Consider the following 26,976-nt stretch of genomic DNA (forward strand, 5'->3'; position numbering starts at 1 on the left):
AAAATCTGCCAGGAGGGATGTAAACTGTTAAACTTGTTTACAACATTATATAGAAAATGAGTAAAATTTAAGTTGAAAAAATGGGATAGGTGGGTAAACCAATGAGGGCTTTGTGGTAGTAAAATTTGTTTCTATTTTATGAAAAAAAGTTGTGTTAGTATTTCGAATCATGTATCTTCACGTTCTATTTGTCTTATTCATTGGTCACATGAATAACTATGAATATGTGTAAAATTTGAAGTAAATCTGTTAGGAAAAAGCATCTGCTACCAGCACCATTTTGTTATTTTACTCTTCGTTATTAAATTTAGGTTTGCACCCTTATCTATAGTTTTGTCTTTTTAGTTTTCTATAAAAGTCATATATTATCTCTTGTCTTCTCTTGAACTCTTCAAATACTGCTGATGGAAATTAAGTTAGGTCTTTTGTGATCATCCTATTTAAAATTGCAACCTGCCCCTCTCAATCTGGGTCCCCTTTAGCCTGTTCTAATTTGTTTCCATTGCATATAATATCATTGATGTATTTATTGTGGAAATTGTTTTGCTGTCTTCCCCTACATAAGGGTGTGGATCATCATTCATTTTGTTCTGTGATGTATGTCAACCAACCAAAAAATCACCTGTCATGTATTAGGCACTGAAGTAATGATTAATGAATTAATGAAGAAAATAATTAATGTATAATAATAATTGCTAAAATTTCTAAGTACTGTACTATGTACTAAGCACTGTTCTAATTACAACATAAGTGTAAAAATTAGTCTTCAAAACATCCCTGTGAGGTCAGTGCTATTATAATCCCGTTATATAACTGAGGCACATCTAAGTTAAACAGTTTGATAGTTGCTGACATTAACATCTAGCTTATACGGCTAATAGCTATATGGCTAAAAAGTGGCCCACTCCAGATACTGACATAGGCATTTATGTTTCCCAGGCACTGTTATGCTAAACTGCCTTTAGTTTATACACAAAGCCTAATGGAAAAAGTACATGTTTTCATAAATAACTAGATCTGGTCCTTTTTAATGTCTCTGCACAACTGAAAGATCATGCCTTGAAGATGACGGCTTACTAAGAAAGGCTTCTACCTGGCTGGTGTAGCTCAGTGGATTGAGCTCAGGCTGTGAACCAAAGTGTCGCAGGTTCGATTTCCAGTCAGGGTACATGCCTGGGTTGCAGGCCATGGCCCCCAGCAACCAACCGCACATTGATGTTTCTCTCTCTCTCTCTCTCTCTCTCTCCCCCCTCTCCCTTCCCTCCCTAAACATAAATAAATAAAATCTTAAAAAAAAAGAAAGGCTTCTAAGGTGAGAGAGGATGCAGGTTGTGGACAATTTTCTATAGGCTCCTGTAAAGGATTGCCTTCCTTCCTGTTCTCTGACATCAAGATTGACAACTTCCACCTCCTTTCACTCTTGATTGTCACCAGTTTCTCAAGATAGTTTCCTGAGTCTAAAATGTGGGTTTGGGGCCTTATCAAATATCTTTCTGCCTCCAAATTCTGTGGTTCTAAAGAAGTAATATCTATGTTCTGATATACAAGTAAAGTATTGACAATAGAAAAAAAGAACAAATAAAAAGCTTTTTCTTATATTTAGTCAATTGACAGTCACCTCCATAATTTTTAGTTTTTGTTCTGTCAATCAGAAATCTCCATCCCCAGACTGAAATCCATTACTCCATTTCAGACCTTCCTCTAAATCTCAGAGTTTCAGTCGCTTCCTCCTAGGGTGGTGTTACCTGCCACGCCTCATCCCCTGCAGTTTGCTGGATTGCTCCATGGAGAGAGAATGAAAATTATGGCAGTGTAAGTTTAAGACTTGATTATCAATAATCTCCATCCTATTCTACTGGCTCTTTAATGTCCCCTTTTACTTTAGGGACATACACACTGTGATCTAGTGCTTCCTGAAGTATCCCTCCCTGTTCAGCACTCTTGGTGTTTGGTGCTTACCTAAAGACCAGAGACTGATGTGGACTTAAAGGGACTCATTACTTCAACCTGAATGTAGGGCTGACATTTCCAAAAGCTGTATTTGTCAAAGTTTAATCACTAAAATCTAAACATATTTCTTCTACGTTTAGCATAGACTTAAAGTCAAAATGCCAGTGGCTTTGCTATTTACTAGCTGCATGTGCTTGAGCAATTTGCTTAATTCCCTCTACTTCTTATATATGAAAATATTAACTCGGTACCTACCTTCAAATCCTCATAGTGATATTGGTTGCATAAAAGGAACTTAGGTATTTTTTGAGTGCATGGCAGTTATTATTATTTGTGGTCAAAGCCATGTTCCTTGATTAGACATGAAATCAATATTATTTTATAGGATGAGGTTATGTTGAACGCATATAAAGTGAATAATTCTTATTTTCATTTACATCATCAATAACGTTTCAAACCAACTCATTGGTAATGACACGGGAACTTAACAACAAAAATGTTTTTGCAACTAAATATGCAACATAGGTAAGTGCCAGATGTTTTTATAATTAAAATAATCTGAAGTTTTTAATAAGCTATATTACACACAGACTGCTAACAATGCACAATCCCTGTCTTATTTCCTTTATAATAGTACCTTTATTGTTCCACTGAAACATGGCCAGAGAGTGCACAATACTCCAGTTACAATTATGAGGGGCTCAGTATATTACAGCAACTCCACTGTGTCTGCTGTTAGCTAGAAGAGTGCTGGGAGCAACAGCAGCTACTATCAACAGGGAGCCATATTAATTATTTGAAATGTGCCTCATAAGAGGAATCAGCAGTTTATTACAAGTTGAATATTACTTTAAACGGGAAGGTTACTCTAACTGTTATCATAGTCTATGTATCATTAACTTTCCTTGTTTAGGAAAAGAGATTAACAACCCTGTAAATTGCTGTAGTAAATGTGTAAAATATAACTGCATATTCCCATTGTAGAAAGAAAGTAGTGGGTCCTCCAATTCTACTCAAACCTTCTTTATATAAAATAGTTTCAGAAATTGAACTGATTCTGCATTTGTGCTTTCTTGTTATGAAATCCAAATTGCTTGCTGGATCATCATTATACAAATACTATACTATACTATAGTTACTATACTATACTACTATACTACTATAATACTATACTATAGCTACTTTGAACATTAGAAAAAAATTGGGGGGTGTTTTATTATACCAGTTGTTTTAATAAGACTCTCATCCTTCAAATCAACTTTAATACTTTAGCTCATAAGACAGAAAGTACATTACAAATACTTATGTGAGCTTGCAGAATGCTTTGTAAGCAAGAGAGAATGACTTCATCTACCTGTTGTTTGTATTGTGGTTATTTTTTTCTCACCAAATGTCATAAACAGGAATAGTATTTTATTAAAGAATGTAAGTAAATCATAAAATTAAAAGTTAATTAGGATTGTAAAGTTATTAAAGCAAGTACCACTCAAATGTTAGTTGAAATTGATGCCAGTCTGCAATGAATAAGTGAAGGAATAAAAAGTGTTTAGAAAAATGTATCACAGATTCATCGAGTACTTAATGTCTGTTTAATCTAACAATTAAACATTAGGACTTACATTGCGTATGTCTTTGGTTTTGGTTTTTCCATTTCATTTTTCTTAAATCATTCCAATTGTATTTTTAAGTATCACTCTACAATAAAATTATAATTTAACAACAGCAACACCAACAACAACAACTGAATTGTGTAAGGAAGACTTATTTAATTGGTGGATGTTTGGACAACACAATGCTTCTGTGTTTGGATAGCCCTGTCTGCACTGTATAGTGGCTATGAATTCAGTGTAGAGAGAGAGAATGTTAATCATCAAACAGAAAAAGTAAAAGGACACAACTGCCATGCCCCTAATGTTTCTGTTTGTGTCCACAGGACAGGCACATCATGGGCAGGTGTCCTACATCTCTCCACCAGTTCACCTCGACTCTGAGCTAGAAAGACCCCCTGTTAGAGGTGAGTTTCTCTTTTTTTCTTCTTAAGTTAAGGAAAATGGAACTCTACCCTTTGATGAAGGCGATCAATTAAGTTAAAGATAGTTGTAAATGTGTATTTTACTATGTAGAATCTGTTTAAAAAGCAGGGGAAATGGTGTGTAAGAAATCTGATGACAGAATGAGTCTTATTTATGAACTACAGTAAAATGTGAAATATGGTTCTGAGAAATGTTTGTAAAGCCAAATAAGAAGTAAGGACGCATAGTGATTCCACTAGTGGAAGCCCAGTTGCAAACCAGCCTAGATTTAGAAATTAGCAGATCACTGTTACATTTTTAATTGGAAATTTCTTCTATTATTTTTCATAAATTAAGATAGCTTAATCTCAGTCATTGACATATGTATTTCCTTATAAATTTATATTTTATTATTATTCTCTTAAAATGTCATTTTAGTACTAGTAGCCTTTAGTTTTAAAATGTGTAAATTAGCCCTGGCTGCCGTAGCTCAGTGGATTAAGCGTGGGCTGTGAACCAAAGTGTCGCAGGTTCGATTCCCAGTCAGGGTACATGCCTGGGTTGCAGGCCATGACCCCCAGCAACTGCATATTGATGTTTCTCTATCTCTCTTTCTCCCTCCCTTCCCTCTCTAAAAATAAATAAATAAAATCTTTTAAAAATAAATAAAATGTGTAAATTAAAATCATGTAGTTTAAGTGGATACCACCTGTTTAAAGATTTTTTTCAAGAAACTGGTCAATATAAATATGAAAATAGCATTTATAATTACATAGTCTACATACAGAATTTGTCTTTCTGCTTTTAAGAAATATATATTGATTTTGAAACATTTTATAATAAAGCTCATGTGATATAGACATGTCTTTCTATTTTATAAATATCAAATATCTTGAGGTTATTTTTTCTTTTGAAAGTAATGCAATATATTTTCTTATACCTTCAGAAGTATTAATTACTTGATGCAATAAAACCATTAGGTTTGATTTTTATGAGCATGTTTTCTACGCATGCTTTTTCTTCTGCCAGAAGTCTCTTTTTCTTTTTTAGCCATTAAGTTTTTACCAGTGATTCAAGGCTATTGCTTATTATTATTATTATTATTATTATTATATTTTATTGTTTGTGCTATTATAGTTGTCCCTGTTTTTTTTCCTCTTTGTCCCCCTCCACCTAGCACCTCCTGCCTCAGGCATTAATCCCCAAACCATGTCCCTGTCCATGGGTCATTCATATACATTCTTTGACTAATCCCTTCATCTTCTTTCATCCAGCCCCACTCCCTTTCCCTCTGACTGTTGTCTGTCTGTCCTCTGTTAAGCTTTTGTGACTCTCTATTAGAGAGGAGCTAAGTAAATGCCTCTGTTCCTCCAGTGCCCCCTGTGCTTGGCTCAGCTTTTACACTTAAGACATTGTATTTCATTGTTGAGTGTGCGTGTTTCCCTTTGTCTTCCGTAAGGTCCTTGAGGGCAGAGAATGTCATAATTATTATTTCTCCTCCAGCCACTGGCCTGTGCTTGGCACATAGTAGGCACTCATACAACCGTATCTAAGTGGCTAAAATTAAAGATGACAACCTAGGTTCTGAAGCATGCACCGTCAGTTTTCAAGGAGAAAAGGGAGTGGGGACAAAAGGAGAATCCTGAGAAGAGGGAGTCAGAGTGAACTAAAGCATAAGTGTGTGCATGTCGTGGCATTTTTAAGGAAATATGCTAAATGCACAGTAAGATGGGAAAAGTTATAAAGGAAAAGACTGGAAAGGTGTAATAGGGCAGCTCATGAAGGATTCTGTATCACATGCCAAGGAGTTTGTATTTTATCCCAGAAAAAATTATGAAATATTTTTAATTTTTACAAACTTTTCCTAAGTCAGTGGGATGTTACATCATAACAGTATCAGCCCTTGATATGAGAACAGTACCTATGACATCAGAATAGAGGATGAGAGGATTGGCAGGGGGAGGCTGTTTCAGTAGGACTGGTAAAAGATGACTGGAAAAGTAGGACCTGTCGGCAATGGCAGGTCTGGGGAACATTTTGAAGAGGCTGGGGGAAGGAAGAGAAATGCCTCTAAGGTTTTTATATTGATTAACAGCTTGGATGCTTATGACATAATCCTTCACCATGAGGAATAGACGAATTTTAAATTGGTGCATTGTCTTAGATACATTAATTCTTAGCAGCATGTTGTTCCTGTGAAAGATGGAAGCCTACTTATGCACGTTGGTGACCTTAATGTAATTCAGTTTTTCAGACATGATCTCAGTATGGTTTGGGAAGAGTACTGTAAAGTCTTGGATAGGATGTGTAATAATCCACTAAAAGTTAGTGGCTTTAAACAAGAAACATTTGCTATAGTTCTCAGAGTTGTTCGAGTCATGTGTGTGCTCACTGGGATGTTTAGCAGTTGGCAGGCAGGCTGGTTTTGCAGGGAAGGGAACTCACATGTGGTAGTCGACTGGATGTCATCTGGGCTGAGGACCATATGGCTCTCATTATCCAGCAGCCCCGCGCAGGCATATTCCCATGGTGACAGGATTTTCAGCAATACCTAGGCAAGTCCCAATGTTCAGACATTTTCCAGGACTCCACCTGCGCCATGTGTGCTGTGTCTCATTGACCAAAACAAGTCAGCCAACCCCAGACTTCAGAGAGCAGAAACAGACTCCATTTCACAACCCGAAGGAACTTGAACACAGAAAGGGAGGAATTTGGGACCATTTCAAACTACCATAATTAGGCAGATAAAGAGTAAAATAAATTGAGGATGAAGTAAAACAAAAAGTGACTGATAAAAATGAAAGGATTTAGAACTAATACACTTAAACTTGGGAGTTCTAGAATTTTCTTTAGTTTACTCAACTGGTATACAGATCAGAAATAAGAACTTCACGTTGACTTTTTGTGAAGATTAAGGGTAACATAGAATAAAGTCTGGCATCTGGTAGGCCCTAGATAGGATGTGACTATTACTATTTAATTTTGAGTTAATGGAGCCAAGCAACCAGCATAACCTTAGAATGATTGTCTTGATACCTTCAAGTTCTCATATCATTCCCTACTTACACTGGCCCAGAGACCCTCCTAAACTGCACGGTGACTAACAGTATTGCAGCTATAGTCAATAGCTCATGTGGTATATATAGTCCTACAGTTAAAATAATAATAATAATTAGATCAAGAGGTTTGTAAAAATCACCAAAATAACATTGCAAAAATCATGTGCTTTTTTCTTAAATATAGTATTTTACTTCTGAAATAATGTTGAGAATGGGATAGATATGGCATAATACCATTACCTTGGAAACAGGAGTATTTCCTTTCAACTATCACCCATCATCTGTATTTACTATTTTAAATTATACTGTAAACTGTTGTTGGAATTTACATGCAGTCAAATTTTTCAAGTAAACTATACTATGTGTCTATTTATGTATATCTATATCTGTAATATTATGCTCCGGTTGGTGTGGCTCAGTGTATTGAGTGCCAGCCTGTGAACCAAAGCATCGCCAGTTCAGTTCCCACTCAGAGCACATACCTGGGTCACAGACCAGGCCCCCGGCAGGGGTCATATAAGAGGCAACCACACATTGATGTTTCTCTCCCTCCCTTTCTGCCTCCCTTCCACTCTGCCTAAAAATAAATAACAATAAATAAAATATTTTAAAAATATTAGTCTGTCTAGAAGTCATCCAGCCATGTAATATGAAAAAAAGACATTTGTTGAAGAAGATACAAGATATAAGGAACATTGTACACATTTTTACATAGGACAATGATGCCTCAGTCCCCTTCAAAGTAGGCATGTTGGGACCTCACACAGTTCTCCCAGTCACCATCAGCTTCCCCATAATATTTTCCTGAATCTCACTGACAGTCTGAAATTTCTTCCCTTTCAAAGGTGATTTTAGTTTTTGGAGAAGCCAGAAGTCACAGGGTGTCAAATCTGGGTTGTAGTAAGGCTGAGTCACCTGGATGATTTGATGTTTTGCCAAAAATCTCTGTGCAAGACCGGGTGCATAGGTGGGCACAGTGTTGTGATGAAGCTGCTGATTACCAGTTGCCCATAGCTATGACCTTCTGAATCATCTGAGTAGTTTCCATGGAGAAATATTCAAGTTTAATGCAAAATTTGATGCAGATTCATTGTTCTACTCACTCAGTCATTTTGAATGCTATGGCCACACAGTACACATGCTCACTCAACAGCATCTACTGCCCCCACTGCCTAGTACAGTGAAGTCATCATTGTTCATGCATGTGCATTCCAGTCCACTCTCCTTGGCTGCTAGGTTACATTGATGTTGCATGAAAACTCTTTTCATTATATTAACAGTGCTGGACTTTTTTCTGGACAGACTATATCTATATAACTATATCTATATCCATCTATATATCTAGCTATACAGAGAGAGATGAGAGAGAGAAAACCTTTCATGTATATTATAGGTTTTTATTTGAATTAATACAATAAGATAAATTAATTTCTTTAAATCAGTTGGAATTTTACCTCCAATAATTTTTTGTAAGATTATATAGTAATATCTTCTAAAGTGCCTGAAAACTAACATTAGCTACTTGTTTTAGCTTTTCTTTTTCTGTTTTTCTGCTGTAATTTTATACATATTATGAATAGAAAAGATACAGCTAAATGTTCCCTCTCCAACATTGATCTGTAGCTGTTTGTATTTTATTTCTTGTCTATGTGTTTGCTAATGTTCTGGGAATTTTTGCTTTATGAATGAATTCTTGTGTATTTTACAGTCTTGACTGTCTTTTATAGGGAAACTATACTTAATTTTTTGATATTTATCAAGCTAGCCAAAAAAATAAGTGTATTAATGTAGTTATATATATCAGCAAAGAGAGCTTTTTAATAGAAAATATGAACTATATAACATACAATAGCACATCATATTGCTTCAGATATTTTACTATTTATTCTGTTATCATCTGAAGTATTTTGGATTACTTAGAATTTTTTTTTGAATAGTGATTGTGCTTTGAGTATTTGAGACAATGATCTAATTATTGGTAACATTGAAATTGTGTTGTAAAGCCCTATCTTGAAAAATAATTATATAATTGCTGTTAAAAATATACATAGATAGAGATATAACAATTTCATTCCTTTTTGGTTTTTGCCTTTCAAGTTCTATATCATGTATGAAACACTTTGGTTTTAATTCACGTTTCATAATTCTACCTCCTTTCAATTTTCTTGATTATTTTCAGTTTTGCTCATTTTTTTAGGGAAAATATTTTGGGAAATTAATATATTTGTTTGTCACTGTATATTTTTCTTTGGAATTATGCATTTTAACTGTGGCCAACAAGCTTTTAGTAACCATATGGAAAATGTTGTACTGTTACCAAATAGCCTGGAATAAAATGTTGTAATCAGCGTTTCAAAGTAGCCAAAATATATCCATTCAGTGGATCTTACCCACTGATGAGTAAATTTGAGAGATTCTGTTCTTTAATTCTAATGTGATCCTACATGGCATTTGGTCCCATAATTTATGTCTATGGTGACTTTATATGTATTCTTCAATTTACAGATTTTATTACTGATTAGGGGTGTAAATTCCAATAGTTTACTAGTGCATTAATGTCACAATGCATTACAAGGTAATTAACCAGAGCTGCCACTATAAATAGAAAAATAGTCACAGCCCTCACTATAAACTACTTCATAAAAGATCCTGAATCAGCATTCACCATTATAGTAATTTTTCTTGCTGTAAGTCTCAATAATTAAGACTTTAAAAAAATTAGCTTTATCGAGAAGGACTATTATTTTTAAACCCTTTCATTATGAAAATAACTTGTTATAATTTTGTAGTTAATTTAATGGGATTGATTATATATTTCTGTATGCAAATAAGTCCTATATGCTTTTCAGATGTATTTCCCAATTTTATATATTATAATTAGAAATGAAGGGCTAATTTGATAATTTTGTAGTGGACTTGTAAATAAGCACAATGAAGTTCTTTGGAAGGCTCATTAGGAGCTTCAATTCCAAAGGTATGTGTCCTCCCTCATCAATTCTCCTTTCTTCCCCAACCTTTATTTTGCCCCCTAACTATTCACATGAAAAACATTCTACCCAGAATTAAGTCTCTTTACAAGTCAGAATCACTCATTGAAGGTAGTTGGGCAAGACTTTGTGGTGGAAGCTGACTCAGAATCCTAAACAGTTGATTACATTATTTGACAATCAAATACAGTTGTAGCTTTGTTATTTTGTTTTTGACTTTGTTTTGTATCTTTGTTTTCCTATAGAATTTGGTGACAGCCTTAGCTGTCAAATATAGAACCTAACCCAGTTATTCTTTATCGCATAACCAGCAATCCAAGTCAGAAAAATTCCTTTTAATAACCAAAAAACGATGAACTTCTGGAAAGCATTTTCCATCTTTGTTGCTAAGATGATATCTTTATGTTCTGCTACGTAAAAATTTGACAGTTTGCAGATACACTTCACCTTCCAAAGTGGTAAACCGCTAGTAATAAAGCTGGCGGGTACAGCATTGCTTTTAATTTGGATAATATTTGTATAATCTTTCTTAAGTAGGGTCTTATAATTAATCAGAAGTCTGATGCTAAGTATAATTTATGCATTTGGTAATTGTTGGTAGTTACCATTTATACTCATGGAAAAAATTGAAAATATTTGGAGACATTTGAAAAACTACATCTATGTTTTTACTTTTTTATATAATAAACTGAGTAATATAAACATTGTTTAATTAGCACATAATCAGCAAGCTAGAATAATGCCAGGCATTAAGTTCCATGTGCAAACTGAATTACATTCAGCAAGTCCATACAATGAAAATATTTTTTTACGTTTAAAATAAACAGATGGTCCTGCCTGCTGCATCTATATTAAAAATAAGCTATAACCAAAGATTTAGCATCACAAATTAGAGATATTAACACATGACATTATCTAGCAAAATGTAAAAACATTTGGAATTGATTAAAATAAAATAGGAACAAGACATCTGGCATTCTTGCTGAGGAGTTTCCAAGCTTGTTCTTTAATATTCATAGTGGCATTTCTCTTCCTCAATAACTTATCTGGTTAGCAGACACTATATGGTAGAACATAATTCCCTAGCTTTAGCCACTCTTCACTCAAAGGCATAACAAAAAAACAGAAACTCTGCATATAGAAGAGTGCTTTAACCATGTTAAACAAACACCAGTTTCCTACAGTGGTAAATGCCAAACATCTTTGCTGTGTTTAAAGTACACTGTGAACAACTACGAGACAGAAGAAGTGAGTATAGCTTGTATTTCTAGCATCAAACATACTATTGTGATACTATGAAGTAATAACTGAATTTGGGTTGAATTTAATTGAACTTAAATATAAATTTAATAGTAAAATGAACATGTTATTCAATATTGTTAGGAATAAGTATGAGGGTTTTTTTTAAATTATGCTTTCAAATATGCATTAAGTTATTGTGTAAGAGCCAACATGTGTCTTTTGAAATAACTTAGCATACTCTTCATATATTGAAAAGAATTATTCTGGGAAGTAGTGTGATCTGGTAGTTTTTTACATTAGGTTCTTAGTCAACATATCTTGGTGGTCTCTCAGTGAGCCTGAGTGAGTGGAGAGATCAAATTTGAATTCTACTTCCTTATTGGCTCATGGAATGATATTCTTAGTGTTCAAAGGACATTAAATGCAAAGTCAACACTGTTGTGATTTGAACATTATCCTTCAGAATCGATGTGACAGGTAGCAGATCCCATGAGCATGATCCTTGACTTGAATATGATGGTTTCCCCATGGAACTGTTGCTGAAGGCGAGGGGAGGGCATGGGAATCAGGATGTCTCTAAGCAGCTCTTCAGAATTTCAGGGTTCTGCTGTCTAAAATTCACATTTCCTCCCTTCCCCAGCTCCTGCCCCACTCCTAATATTGCTACTCTAGGTTCCAGGACATACTACTTTTGGTTTTATTGAGTTTTTATTTTCATTCAGACTAAAGACTACTTTGTCTTGCTCAAAGAGAAAATATTTTGTAATTTCTAAATGTCAGAACTTTTTACATTGAGATATTGCTAGTCAGTAATAATGATAGGTAACATTTATTTGGCAAATTAACTTTAAATCATATGTTCAAACTAAAAATTATCTCTATCTGACCCCTTCTCTCCCAGTTCCCAAAGAGAGCCTATCATAATATTCTCCGGGACATTTTAATAGATACCACCATTTTGAATGGACTTGCTATGAATGCTAAATATTACTATTTAATATCTGCACAGATCCACTTAAACACTTGACATGGATTATTATTTCAATTATTTACCAACTCCATGAAGAAATTAGATTTATTATAGTAATTGTTTTTGGGGGGGGTGGCTAAGACATAGAGGGTTTTTTGTTTGTTTTTTGTTTTTGTTTTTTATCTTCATAAAGATCAGATAAGTATTTAATATTAGAGCCAGAGTCAACAGGATTCGAATTCAGGCATGTACAAAAGTTTTCTATGGCAGTTTTTCAGCTATACAAAAGGAACTTTGACTTAATTTCCAAAACTCCATACTAAAGAAAGTAATTAGTAATGAAATATATTATCAGCCATGGATGGGGCAATCTGACTATCCATAGTATAGTATAAAGAAATCCCTTACCATCTTTATTATTCATCTTAATAACACAGTGTGGCACAAAGAATTTGAACATCTAATGCTATTTATTGCCAAGTGATAAAAAAAAACTTTTTGGTGTGTCTATTATCTTCTTTTATAAAATACAAAGTCTTTATTCTACTGCTGCTCTGTTACCTTTTACTGTTTTCATAGAATATCTTACTGTTGGTCTCCAAAGAGTTATCTAAAATCATACTATAGAAAAAGAAGTCAGCCATTCTGGTAGTATTTTATATATCAATGTACTTAAATTTTATGTTTTATTTGTGATAGAATATTCTATTTTTTAAGTTTCTTCCCAATGTGGTACTATTTATATAATTACCAGAAAATAATTTACCTGTATATGAAAAATTAATGACCTTACTGCATAGAGCAGAGAGAGAGTTGGCTAATAGTTGTGTTGACTGCCACCACCAAAGCCTGGGATGGGGTGAAGAAGGAACTGACCTTGACTTCCAAATAACCGTTTCCCTGACATCTACCTGATGAATACCCATGGCTGCAAGGTTCCAGTTCCTTGGTATAGACACATGCACAGGCATGCATATCACTTAGACAATAGATTTGGAAGATAGGTTATTATAAAAATTATATCTGATAAATTTAAATTCTTTTAAATAGCATTTCCTCTTGGAGTCAATTGTCTGAGATTAGCTAAAGATCTGTTTTCTATGGATTCATTTTTATACCTGGACAGTAGGGGTTGGGACTGTTACAGATGCAACATCCACCTCCATATCACCACGTGAAGGATGAGTGGCTTATGTCCGCCACTGTGCAAAGGTATATGCTTTTGTAGGGGAAGTGCTGGTTTTGGTTATCATCCATCCTATAACACCCCAAACAACATTGGCTTCACACTAAAAGCTACTTCACCTTCTCAATACTAAGCACTGTTCTCTTTGTTCGTTATAAGTCTGATGATAGCAATTGTTTTCAGATCTTAAAAGTGCAACAAAAAACAATTTCTCTCACGAGAGCAGGTGTCGCTCTTGTGTTTGGCATCAGATTCTTCTGGGTGGAGTTACATGGCAGTGTGAAGCTTGAGTATTAATATTTACATTTAATCCTGATAACCACAGTTTGCTAACTGTATGATCGTGGACAAATCTCACAGCCAGAATAACAACCTCTTCCCCAGGATTGTTTAAGTATTAAATATTAAATATAATATGATATGTGAAAGTACTCCAATCCCTATAGAATGCTCTACAAATATTATTTAATATAATTCAGCAGCAACACTTCATTGCTGTAGTTTAAAACTCAGTGTAGGTCATGCACATTAAGATCAAGAAAATAAGTTCCCTAGGGAGTTTGCCATGTTCTTATCCTCATTAAATCCTATTGGTTTCATTATATTATAGTTTTATATGAAAATAACCATACTCTCTGTGAATGTCTATACATTTAAAATTTCAAACGTGCATCAGACAATAAAACTGTGCATCACCTTTACCCATGCTCTCCTGAAAGATAAACTTTCATTCAGTATTCAACTAATATTTTCTATGCGGTTGCATCTTAGGCATGGTTTAGACTGAAGTTAGTGGGAAAGGCTAAAAAAATGCAAAAAACAAATCCCAACTTGAAAAAAAACCCCTCTGAATTATCCATAAAATATGGTATTCCCAGCAGCAAGTTATTTCTTAATATCAGAAAATGTGAACACAAAAATACCCCAAATCTCTCTTGGGTGTAGAGATACTTATGTGATGAGTGGTGTAGGGAGACATAAAACTGAGAGAATGTTATTCCTACTGCTCCAGCCGTGTGTTCGTTGAGTAAAATGGGAAATGAAATCTCCCCCTGCAAAATCCTTTAATGTATATAGTTTAATGCAAGTGAAATTAATTATCACGTGACTACACTATAGTGAGTTACTACTATGTGTCATGCACTCTATAGGTACTGGAAGTATAGTGAGTTTCAAGAGAGAAAAGATGTTTGCCCTCATGGATTTTGCCTTGTCATGGAGGGAGCTAATCAAAAGATCAATTGTGGATTAAACAATCAAGATTATGAATAAGTTAGGATTTATGTGTGTGTGTGTGTGTATGTGTGTGCACGCGCACACACTCATACATAGAGGTAGGTGCATATATATATATATATCTTGATCATATATATGTGTGTGTGTGTGTGTGTGTGTGTGTATACACACACACAATTTTCTTGATATATATATCAATGAAAACCACTCAAGGGAGATGATTAGTGAACTGAACTATGAGGATAAGAGTGGGCTGGTCAAGTTTAAATTTAAAGGCTAGTGTAATCAAAGGTCCTCCAGCACAAAAGTCCTGGGGTGTCAATTTGTGTACTCACTAAGCAAATAACTATCAGGGTCTGTTATGTGTCAGTCTTGATGGACTTGTACAGTTTGCAAGTGTGTCTAGACTTATGTTCACATGAAGCAGCACTCCAGACAGAGGAAACAAACTATAAATCAGCAAAAATAAAAATAAATGAACAAATGGACAGAATAATTTCCGGACCATAGTGAACATGGGCGGGTACTGGGGATACAGTCAGAGTATTTAGGCAGGACTCAGATTGTATAGAGCCTTTTCAAAGGAAAAAACAAAAACAAAAACAAAAACAAAACAGAGCTAGACAGTGGAACGCAAAGTGTTAAAAACAGTTTTTTTCCAAAGAGACTATAGGACAGAATGGGCATCAACTTCGAATACAGCATAGACCAATGGGAATTTATAGCAAAGGATTAGAGTGTGTGGGGGGGAGGGGTGGGCAAGGGGTGGTGTCACTGGATAGAAAATTACTAAAATCAGGAGTGAAGAAGATTCTGGAAGCACTTGATAGGATTTTAGCTGAATACAGGGCAGAGTGATCAGATACCACCAGGGGATGGTAGGGAATGAGGAACCCAGATCACGTGAGGAGGGCAATCAGATATCCAGGGTGGGGGGTTCTGCTTAAACTGCCTTAGCAAGATGCTTGCTAAAACTGGATTTACAAGGAACTGCACAGATGGTCCTGGGAGAGGGTTTGGGCGCCTAATTGAAGTTTGGTCAAGCAAAGAATCTTTGTGAGCCTGTGGGCCACAAAAGCAGTTGGGGTTTTAAGAGCTGTGAGGCTCCCTGAAGGGTTTTTGCAGAGTAATACATAATCTGATTTCGATTTTTAAAAGGTGCCTCTAGCTACATGGAGAATGGAGAATGGCTTAGAAAAAGGTAAATCCCATCTTATTGGTGTGGCCTTTCTTTAAAATTTCACTTACAAGAGGGAATTTTTTCCCTCTTAACCACTTAAATTCTCTGAAGATTCACTTTCCTTCTTTCCCCTCCGTTTTCCACATTACTGGCCTCTCGTTAAGTGTGACTTCTTGTCTCTGCTCCAGAAGCAGCAGAAGAATTTGGAAACAGGTGAATTCAGATAGCTGTGGGACTCACTGCTAAGCCCTTTAGAAGCAAGATCTGAGGGAACACATGCCTGGATTCCAGTTCATGCCTTAGAGGTACAGTCCCTGCTGGGAGGAAGGGTACTGGCTGCTTGCAGATAACCAGAGAAAAGACTGTATCTGCTGAGTCCATAAGGATAAAAATTCTATGCCAGGGACACTGAGTATTGATCCTGTTAAAACAGGAATAGTTGTAGACATGGCTGGTGATTGTAAGGCTATTAATTTATTGGTCAGGTTAGCCTGCCTCATCTCTGGACCTGGGCAAGGCTTCGGTGTCCGTAGCTGGTATGGTGTGAACTAGAAAGAAACTGACTAAAGGATTTTTAGCTGAGGTCATAACAGATCCTTGTGTACTAAGCCCAGCAATTCCGAGCATCCTGTAGACATTGGGAAACCACAAAGGGCTTCAGGCACAGAAGACATTAATACAACTCCTGCATAGAAACCTCCACTGACTCCAGTGTTTAGGATGGATTGAGAGCAGGGAGAATTAGTCAGTTAATTCAAGAACTGGTTCTTGAGAGTGTAAACTAAAAGACATTAACAATGGGAATAAAGAAAACAGGGTGTCTTAGACACTACAGATAAAATAGAAAAAGTCTTGTTGATTGGTTGGATATGTTGAGAAAGAAAAAAAGATAATTTCCTTGATTTTTAATTTGCATCAATTTGGAAAGATACTGATACTATTCTGGAAGATGAGTAATTTCATGTTCGAACTAAAAGTTACCCATTATTAATTCTTTGAAAATAAAATAACTTGAAATATGACTGGAAATTGCTTCCTTTTAGTTTATCAGAGACATAGAAAATAATTTCAGGGGTGTCTGAGGCCTCTAGCTTTTTGTAGGTCATTGAATCAGCCCTTTTGTTACCAGATAGTTACTTCAAGATGTAATTTATTTAGAAAAGTGTGACTAGTGGATTTATGTGATACTGAGTTTGATGAAGTTCTTTTCTGGAACCTGAAAGGCATGTCTGCCAGATTTTATTTCAGTGTTAATGAATGGATAAATAAAGCCATGGCCATAGAGGGCAAACCACCTCGGGTTACCAAGTGGCCCATGCCTTTCCTTTGCTCCACAATTTTGAACAATTTTACTTCTTCATTTCAAATGCACATGCTCATTTGAGAAGGGCATCTCAGGGCATACTTGTTTGTTAGATAAAACCATTCTTGGAGACAGAGCACAGAGCTGCTGGCTGCCCTGCCAGTGCATGAAACTGTAAAAGCATGGAATACCAGCTGGAAAATGTGTTAGCCTTGCATTTCTGAGTTCTTAAAGGAAAAAGGGGGAAAAAAAGAACCCAGCATTTAAGTTTTGCTTCTATTGTTCCCCCCATTATATAAAAATGTAATGTTGGTGTCTTAAAGGAAATGGATTTTAAGAAGCACATCCTCACTTTTAAAATCTTCCCTCCAGAAAAGTGTGTGGTATTATTTTTCTTTATAAAATCTACTCTGCTAAAAATATTTTTGGATGAGTTTAAATGCCCATGAACTATTCCTCTGGAGAATTTCTTAATTGAGTACCTCACTGTGCACTTTATTGAAATGTGTACTTTGAAAACATTGGTGAACCTTGCCATCTTCCATATGGCACCAGCAACAGCCGGAGACTGGGCCTTTTCCTAAGGCCTATGCCCTTGCTACACGGATTTAGAGCAAATCCCCTGTCCTCTGTTAAACCTATCTAAGGTAGAAAGAAGAAAGAGCATAATATTTTATTGAAGCTCTAGTTTTTTCCCTTTTTCTCTTCTTCCTTATCCATTCCTATTACTCTAAAACTATCACTAGTGGTCATGTCCTTAACTTTAACAGATTTATAGGAAAAAGACTTGTTTTAAGTGAGCAGATGGGCCAGTTCTAAGACAAGCTGCTCTATTAATAAACATGCGTGGTGCTTTAACAGCAAAGGAGCCTATTTTGACATTTCTTCTGGGTGATTTGTATAGCCTATCACCATCACACCTGGTGCAGGGACAATAAATGGGCACTTAATAGTCAAGCAGTGTGTGAACCTTCCATTAAACTTCATTATGTCAGGTATAATCATCTATTACTGAATGTCAGACACTTAATTTATGACCAGTTGCCCTATGGAATTAGTGGCCGTACAAATGAATGGTCCATCCATGTCACTTTGAAGGTAAACTTCCCTCTCCTAATACTGGTCCCTTTTGTAAACACATGTAATTAACTTGACATTCCCTTTTGGGAATTTAGAATATAAGATATTTTGTTTATATTTATGAAATTTTAAAAGAGGGCAAATGTAAATTACACGTGATACAAAATTCCACGTGTTAATGAAAATATCCATTTGCAATAATAATGCAGTTCCTTAGTTTCCTTTACAATAGAATTTAAATTTGATTTCAGAAAAGTGACACTGCTCTTGGGGAGAAAACAGAACTCCCTAGAGATCTGTTGTAGAGTAGTATGCATGTAGTTAACAATGCTTTAGTACACATTTAAAACTTGAAGAAAGTAAATTTCATTTTATGTATCTTGTTACAATTATAATAATAAAATAATGTGTCTCCACTGGACAACATAAACAAGTATATATTCAACCATGTCACTATCAATAATCTTATTGCTTATTCACCACCAGAGAGATGGTGAAAAGAGAAAGAAGCTTAGATTTGGGAGAGAGGAGCCGAGTGAAATGCAGAAGAGCCAGAGTGCTTCACGAATGTTCCATAATGGCCCTTCAGGACCTTCTGGCCCTTTTCTTTGGAGTTAGGAACATACAGTCCGAGCCTCACTGTGTCTGTTTTCAGGGTTACCATTAGAGAGAGCTTCAGTTGTTGGGAAGCTCCCCGATCAAAATAACTATCTGGAAAAGTCCCTTTCAGAGTTATCTCAGGTACTGACTGACGACTGAGGCCCTTCGGACTGGGGCAATGGCGAGACCCACTCTTTGGAAAAGAAATCTCAAAAACAGTTTGCAGTCAATAAAATATTAGCCCTTCCAGATTAGGGGGAAAAAACCTGAATGTTGAAGACCAGAAAATATCAATAAACTGATAATAGAATTGGATGGTGTGTCAATGAATCTATATTAGTACCAACTCCATCTTAGGATTGTCTTACCATTTGAAAGGCTGGAGCTACCAACAAGATGGCAGTGCCTATGTCATAGTGTTACGGACCTTCAGGCTTCCACCCAGTTTTCCCTTTCAGTGTGATGCATAGTATTACTCACACTGGAAACACGGTGGTAGATTATTAACTTTTTCAACGGAGTGGTAAACTTAAAGAAGCCATGCATTTTGGAAGGGATATTTTACACAACTAAAAAATGTCATCAAGGAGAAATAAGGCCTAGATGATAGCAGGGGAAAACAGGGAGTTATTCCTAATATCCTAAAGAATTAAAAAGCTCTCATACTGTTAAAGAATTCAGCTGCAAAGTCTCACTATATGGATACATTTGTAATTGGCACAGACAGAGCTATCTCTGATTTCTTCTCTGTGTAGACACCAGTGGCCAATAGACACCCTAGTACATAGAATGGTCTATTGACTTGAATGACTGGAAAGTCCCATTAAGGTACTCATGTTTTAGTAGGTAATCTTTTAATGATGAATATAAATAATATTAAGGTTTATTGGGTGAAAACTCATGCTAAGGTGACTTAGAATGATTCTGGCTGGGACACTTCAGGGTGCAGGCTCCCCAGTGAACTGATGGAGACTGCTGCCTTCTACAGATCTGAACCCCTGGGCAAGTGTAACCAGAAGCCCAGGGGAGCTGGCAGCAAGGCTCAGTTGGCTGGCAACATATTCCAAAACCTGCAGAGGAAGCTTCAGGGAGAAGTTCAAACACTAGACAGCTGACAGGACCTCAGTGCCTTTCTAAGCCACCAGACTGGTGCTTGGCAGGGACCTCTGGTAATTTACTGTCCCTTTCCTGTTGTCGTTTGCATATTTTTCTCACATCTTCATTGGATTTGCCACATAAAAAAAATCTAGCTTGATCATTTGGACCTTATTGGAAAACCTGGTTTTATACTCTCTTGATTAGTTCAGAATCATTGTATCTCTCACCTTTCTAACCATCGGGTTTGTGTAGAGCCACATGTTTGTCGATGGTACCCTGCAGGCAAGATAGTGAGTGTTTTTTTCAGGCAAAATAAAACCCATTAAAAACCATCGCTATCTGAAAATAAGAAGAAAAAATATATATTTATTTTATCTTTATCCTCAAATTTATTTTATTTTTGCCAGTTATGCCAAAACTGACTTGAGAATAAGCTATAGCATATTGCATAAGTGGTAGGAAAAAGATGGGCCGCACTGGATTTTTATGCAAAATAATTAGCATAATTCTTGCAAGGGCACTTGGTTCATACTACAATTTAAAAAATGTGCAAAGGTGAACACTTTGCCTTTTTGTTTCCAGCCCTATTTATAGTGTTTAAAGACCACATTAGTAACTAGCTGCAGTTATCTTACACACTGAAATTGGGCTTAACCTCTGCTAAGGAACAAAGCAAATTCAGGAAAATATACTTTAAAATATTTTGAATCTTTGTAAAGAAAAGAAAATGTTAATGAAAGTAATTTTAAAAAATTTAATGAAATAACACATGGTAGAAAATAGTAATTTATAAATTTATAAACAGTAATGTATAAATTTATAATCGCAACATTGAGGAAGCCCATGGTCTAATTATAATTTATTCAGGGTATGTACCATCACAATCAAAAGACTATAAATAATGGTATTTACAAATCTTACTTTGAACACTAATCATTTAATAAATGTCAAATTTAATAAAAAAATTTGAGATATAGCACCTATTTTAAGCTCTAGGGCAACAAAAATGTAAATTGCTTTCAGTTCAGTAGGAATAAAATAATTCCAAAATGTAAGCAGCTCCCTTTTTCCTCTTGGGTATAATTAGAACCATTATTAAATCAGATCCATTAAACAGCTGGGAATTTGAGAACAATAATTAGATTCATTTCCAGAAACTGAAGGATATCCAATCTAAAGAAAAATGCTATGTGGTCTCCCCTCCCCCCTTACCCTCCGGAGACAGCTTCCAAGACTCCCAGTGGACCTCTGAAGCTGCAGACAGTACTGATTTTTGTATGTGCTATATTTTTTCTTATGCACATGCACCTATGATAAAATTTAATTTATAAATAGGCAATTCCACAGATAGAAGATTCTTTGTTGCCATAGATCTCAGCAACCTCAGCATAAATTTGTTTTTCTTTCCTTAAGTTGAAAACTTTCACCTTTTCACTTAAAAGAAGCACTTTACGGCTTCTCTTCAGCATCTCCAGCACCACTACTCTTGTGCTTTGTGGCCATTAGTGGGTGCAATAGCGGTTACTTGAACAAGAGCACTGTGATCCTAGGACAGTTGATCTGAAAACCTAGAGAGAGCTATAAGTGGCTGAGGGGTATGTGGTACCTACCCCCCGACACACACACACAGTTCCTGGGTGGGACTTCGTGGGTTGGCACAAGACCTCATCATGCCACTGGAAATGGCACACAACTTAAAACTTTTGAATAATTTATTTCTGGAATTTTCCATTTAATATTTGAGACTGGTTGACTAAAGGTAACTGAAACCATGGAAGCTAAACTGTAGATAAGAGGGGGAGGGGAGACTACTGTCAATTTTTCACAATTCACGCTTTCAGTTTATTCCTTTCATATTTTTCACATAAGTTGTGACTTAATCTCTTCATTTTCTAAACTAGAAAAACTATTACACTAAAACTCCCAATTCTATGATAACTTAGAAAAAGATTCTATAACTGGGTTCCTAGTAAACTGTGTAAACTCATTATTGTGTGCACTGTTGAGTAACATTTGCAATGCAAATAATTGAAACCTGGCAGTCATTAAAGTCTAAAAGCCAAGTGGAAACAATTTAAGTGCACTGTTTCCTTTATAAAATTCACTAGAGTTTGTTTTTTTTCTTGTGGGGGTCTGTAATTTAGAGTAGATAGTGTTAAATTATTGATATGGAACTTATAGTCTCTTGTTAATTTTCCCAATCAAATTTGAATGTGTGATATTCAGGACATTGTGCATTTCTAAAACTATGTGAATTTGAAGTATCCTAATTTCAAATCAAGAGATCTGTAAAACCCAAATGTCTTCCTTATGCTAACATTTTCCCTTGAATAAAATATTATTCATGAGCACTTATTATAGCACTTATTAACATTTCATTTTTAAAATAACTGTATTTAGCATGAAACAAATTTACTTCTGTTGAACTTTTTAATATTGAAAGAAATTGGTAAACTATTTCCATTTGTTCTATCACATGAAATCTTTGCCTTTATAAACATGTAATTTAAAATACGACTTTTACTCAGTGTCTATCCAACTGTAACTGTAGGAGTAAGCCTGAATAAAGGAAGGAAAATAAAAATCTAAGATTTAGGAAATATCATTAAAAATGTCGGCAAATAAAATATAATAAAATAAATAAAATAAAAACAAGAAAGGTTACCACTGACTGAATGGCAGTTTTAAGCCTAATACACTGTTTGGTGCTTCACATAGGTTATTTCTAATTCTCATGAAAACTTGGGAAGGTAGGTATCTTTATCCTCATTATAGATCCTTATCTGAGGCTTAGAGAAGAGGTAGCTCATCCAGAGTTATGCAGCTATCAAGTGCTAGAGCTAGGACCCTGAAACAGATTCTAAACAGTAACTATGCTTCTATAGTCAGTAAATGATGTAACAGTGGAGAAATAGTAGCATCTCTTAGAAAACAACTTTAAAAATCACAATTACCATAGCCTTCTAGGAAGAAAAGATCACATGTTGTTATTGGTGAATAAACTTTGTTTCCCAGAGATAGAGTTGGGGGGAGGCATTGCATTATTATTTTAAAGGTAATGAAATGGATTGAATTCTATTTGTCATTATGTCTATATGTAGTTAGGAGTAAGCTTTAGAATTGTATTTTGTTGTTATTTTCAAAGATTTTTGTTGTTCTTTCTCATCAAACTCTCATTGGTATGGGTCGCATTACCCAAACTCCAATCTGTGACTAAATGTAAACAGCATTGCAATAATATTTAGTAATAATTACACTTGTTGGGTTCTATCACAGAGGGGAAAGAGGAAGAAATGTTTATGAACCACTTTGGCCATCTTATTATTCATAAAGAGAAATATCAAATTTAAAATCAAGAAACCTCATGTTTTAGTTTCAGAAAAATGCAGAGCTATTTTAAAGATGTGTTTATAGTGGTTTAAAATTACTTACCAGAAGCAATATGAACCTAGTTCTATAAAAAGGAAACGAAAATAAACAGGAAAATTTTTTATGAGGTTTCTCAAGGTAGTTAAGCATTTGTCTTATTTAGGATTCTATTTAGTATAAGGTTGTCAAGTAGGTAAATTCAAGACCATTCTTCTCTTTGTTGAAGCTTCACATTTGTTTGTATGAATATATGAAAACTATATAAGAACATTACAAATGAGTTGCTTTTGTGGGGGCAGAAAAAATTTTTTCCTATCCTTCTAGGTTCTTTCAGCTGTTCTAATAATTAAATCAACATGAAATAAATCAACAATAGGAAATAAGCAACTTCAATTACATACATACATATATACAGGAGTCCCACATGTGTGAGGGAGTCAGAGACTCAATACATGAGATGTGCAGAGACATAAAGGTAAAATGAGGTACACCTGATATTCTTATCCGAGGAATGAAGTAAGAGCCCCGAGGCTGAAGAGGGGCAGACAGTAATTTACAGGGTGATAAGAAGAGCAGGTGTTCAGTAATTAGATGTTTGCCCTGACACATAGGTAGGTCATAAAAACGTTATTTCTGGTAATACATCTTCCTGTGGGTAAGGCCTCCAAGTTAGAGTCTTCTGGGTAGTTAGGGGAGGGGCAGGAGTTCTCCTGCATTCACAGGGTCTCGATTGCCTTCAGCTCAAAACAATCCACAGGCCAAGGTGGTGCACTTTCAGGAAGCCTGTTCCGAACCCATTAATTTTGGTTAAATATAGATATTTCATGTATAACTATGTGTGTAACATCTTACTGTAGAAAAATTGAAGAATCAACAACTTTGTTGTATCAGTGAGTGGAGTTTTATCACATGAAACTGTAATAACTTCTTCAGTTGAAAGTTAAAAAAAAGAGGTGTGTGCCTTTCACGTTTAAGAAAAGGTCTGAAGATGCTGATTTATTTAATTTTTTTCTCTTTGTTGTATTTAATTGTGAACGAGATAAAGAGATTGGTTCAACTTAATGAGAACTAAAGGCTCTTTGTATACCTTCACTCATTTGTTTGTCTAACTGCCGAGAGCAGATGAAATTGATCTTTTAAGAAATCTGAATTGAATGCTAGTAAACTAACACACAAGTGATCTTCAGAATCCTAGAGAGTTGTGTTGGTAGAGTGACTTCTGCTAAAGAAACTTGATAGGTAGGGTGGAGTGGTGAAATGAAAAAAAAAAGGAGGAGGGTGTTTGTTGGAGTACTTAAACCTATCTACTGCTGCTTTATGTAGTAGATTTAAAATGTGTTCCTAGTCATGTTTTTCTGTGTTTTTATATATGAGGAAGGACCCCAAAACTGAAGTTATTTATCAAAAATTGTGTATTTATTCTTGCATGTTTATACTTCAGTCACCTTCAAAGTACTCTCCATTTGATGCAATACATCTATTGAAATATTTTTTCCACTGCTCAAAACAGTTTTTGAACTCATCAATTTTGATTCAGTTTTGATGCATCTGTAACCCTTTGCCATAGTGGCAAAACATTTTCCTTTGAGGACTTTTTTCATCCAGGGAAACAAAAAAAGTCACTCGGGGCAAGACCAGGAGAATAGGGAAGGTGAGGTACAGAAGTCATACTGTTTGTTTTTGGTCAAAAACTACTAAACATTCAGTATGATGTGAGCAGGTGTGCTCATAAATCACCCATCATGAAATGGTCAAACACATTGCAAGGGTGTAAAAAAATTCACTGAAGCCAAACTCAGCCTCTTACAACGACACCAGCTGGTACACTAATGCTGATGTGTTCCTAGAATACACACCTAATGGGGGAAGCTTTTACTACAGGAGGCCTTCCCTACAGAAATCAATTTCATTTTGGGGAGTCCCCCTCATAACTACAAAGTTTATAATCATATTGTGATTCTTGAATTAATTGACAGGAAAATAAATTCATGTAGTAATTTTTTTCTGTTTGTTATAACTTATGAGATCCTTTCCTTCCTTTTAATTGGTTAGTTGTTTTTTATTTAGTTTTGAGTTTTGGAGATAAGACATATGAAAAACTAGTCTGAAAAAAAAAGGCAAATCCAGGGTTTCAGGTGATGGAATAGAATGATATTACCTTTTGTATTTAAGGAATTAACAATTAACAAGTTTGTGTCTTTAATTTTCACAAAATACACATTAAGTGCTATAAAAATCCTATTTGCATATAAGAAAACAGAAGCTCTAACATTTCATGACTGGCAATAACACATTTTGAGTGTATCCTTTGTGAATCTAAGCCCAAGTTCAAGTTCCAAAAATCCATCAGCATCTCTATATGTACTACTGTCTTTAAGTGGTCAAACACTACTGAAATTCTCTATTTTTGCTTTTCTCTTTTTAAGTGTTTATTTTACTAGTTATTGTGATACTGGCTTTGGGATGTTATAATAAATGTGTTTCTTGTTTTCTGTTTGTTTAGTCATCTTGGTGCTCTCTCTTAAAACGAGACTTTTTTCCTTAAAAGAATGAGCCAGATACTTTTGGAAACAGCCAATGTTTATGAGTTTGCATCTGGATTTGGAAGGAAAGGGTTAAAAGAATTGCCTTTGTTTCCGGAGTATCTATCTTAATATGCTACTGAGGGAAAAGTTTCCTTTTTAGTGAAAGAAGAGATTGTTTTTTGCTTCTTGTTTCAGCTCTTTGTCTTTTAGAAATTGTTTCCTTTTCCCACCCCTTCTTTTCTATTCAAAGTCTGATAAATAATTCCTCCCTGAACTTCCTCTAATCTCAAGTAAGAGTGATAATTAAATCCAGCTGTACTTTTCCAGTGTATACTAAAAATTTGCATCGCGTAGGTTTTAAAATCAGATACTCCACATTTTCATAAAAGACATCCCATTCAAAGACAAACTATTAGATAGTCTCCTCTTACTCTTTTCTTGCCTTCCCTGCACTAGTCTGTCTCCTTTTTTCCTCCTCTTTTGACTAAACAAAAACAATCACCACAACAGTGAAAATCCTAGTTCACACTGTAAACACTGGGAAACTCACATTATCATAATCCTTAGCCAAAAATTGCCTAAAAAGTTGTCGATTACCACAGGTTTCCAACAAGCTGGAGGCTCACTTATGTACTTGCATAAAAATTATTTCGTTTTTAAAATTTTCCATATACATGCTTAGGCTCACAAATATTCTCAGGTGATTTTCAAGTCAAAACCACAACAGCATGTTGTTTTTAAGGAAGTTCTTTTTGAATTTTCTATTCTCCACACCTTCTCATCTACACACTTATTGACCAAAATGAGAAAAAGGTGTTCAAGAAGACAGAACAGGTTTGTTTCAAAGAAGGACAGATTCTCTCTGAGGAGAAAAAGGAAAACAACCATGAAATAATTTCAAAATCATGGATAGAAAAAAATTTCTTGGACAGAATAAAAAAAATGCTTATTGTGAGGAAAGTAATTTCCACGCTGAATAACTGAATGAATAGTGAAATAGTTTGTACCTGTCTAGTATTCTCTTGAAAGTTTTGAGTTCCTTGCTCCCTGAATTTTACTCTTACCTTTGTACTCATTGTTGTTATAATCCATACTTCCACTGAGTGAGGGAGAGGGCATGGAAAGAGGCCAGCATGCATAGCCTGAAATTTGGCTTTAGTTGCCCATAGTAAGAGCCAG

At 35.2% G+C, this 26,976-nt stretch overlaps 1 protein-coding gene across 24 annotated transcripts in view; it reads left to right on the forward strand.

Moving 5' to 3' along the window:
• The window catches only part of ADGRL3 (adhesion G protein-coupled receptor L3), a 755,368-nt gene that overhangs the window by 531,852 nt on the left and 196,540 nt on the right, over positions 1–26,976 (forward strand). For all 24 annotated transcript variants that reach the window (XM_036021098.1, XM_036021052.1, XM_036021045.1 and 21 more), the window contains one exon: positions 3,884–3,964. In XM_036021098.1, the coding sequence (XP_035876991.1) occupies positions 3,884–3,964 (81 nt within the window). The remainder of the gene's footprint in view (positions 1–3,883; positions 3,965–26,976) is intronic.

The sequence above is a fragment of the Phyllostomus discolor genome, chromosome 1 (genome assembly GCF_004126475.2).
Source record: "Phyllostomus discolor isolate MPI-MPIP mPhyDis1 chromosome 1, mPhyDis1.pri.v3, whole genome shotgun sequence".
NCBI classification, from domain to species: Eukaryota; Metazoa; Chordata; class Mammalia; order Chiroptera; family Phyllostomidae; genus Phyllostomus; species Phyllostomus discolor.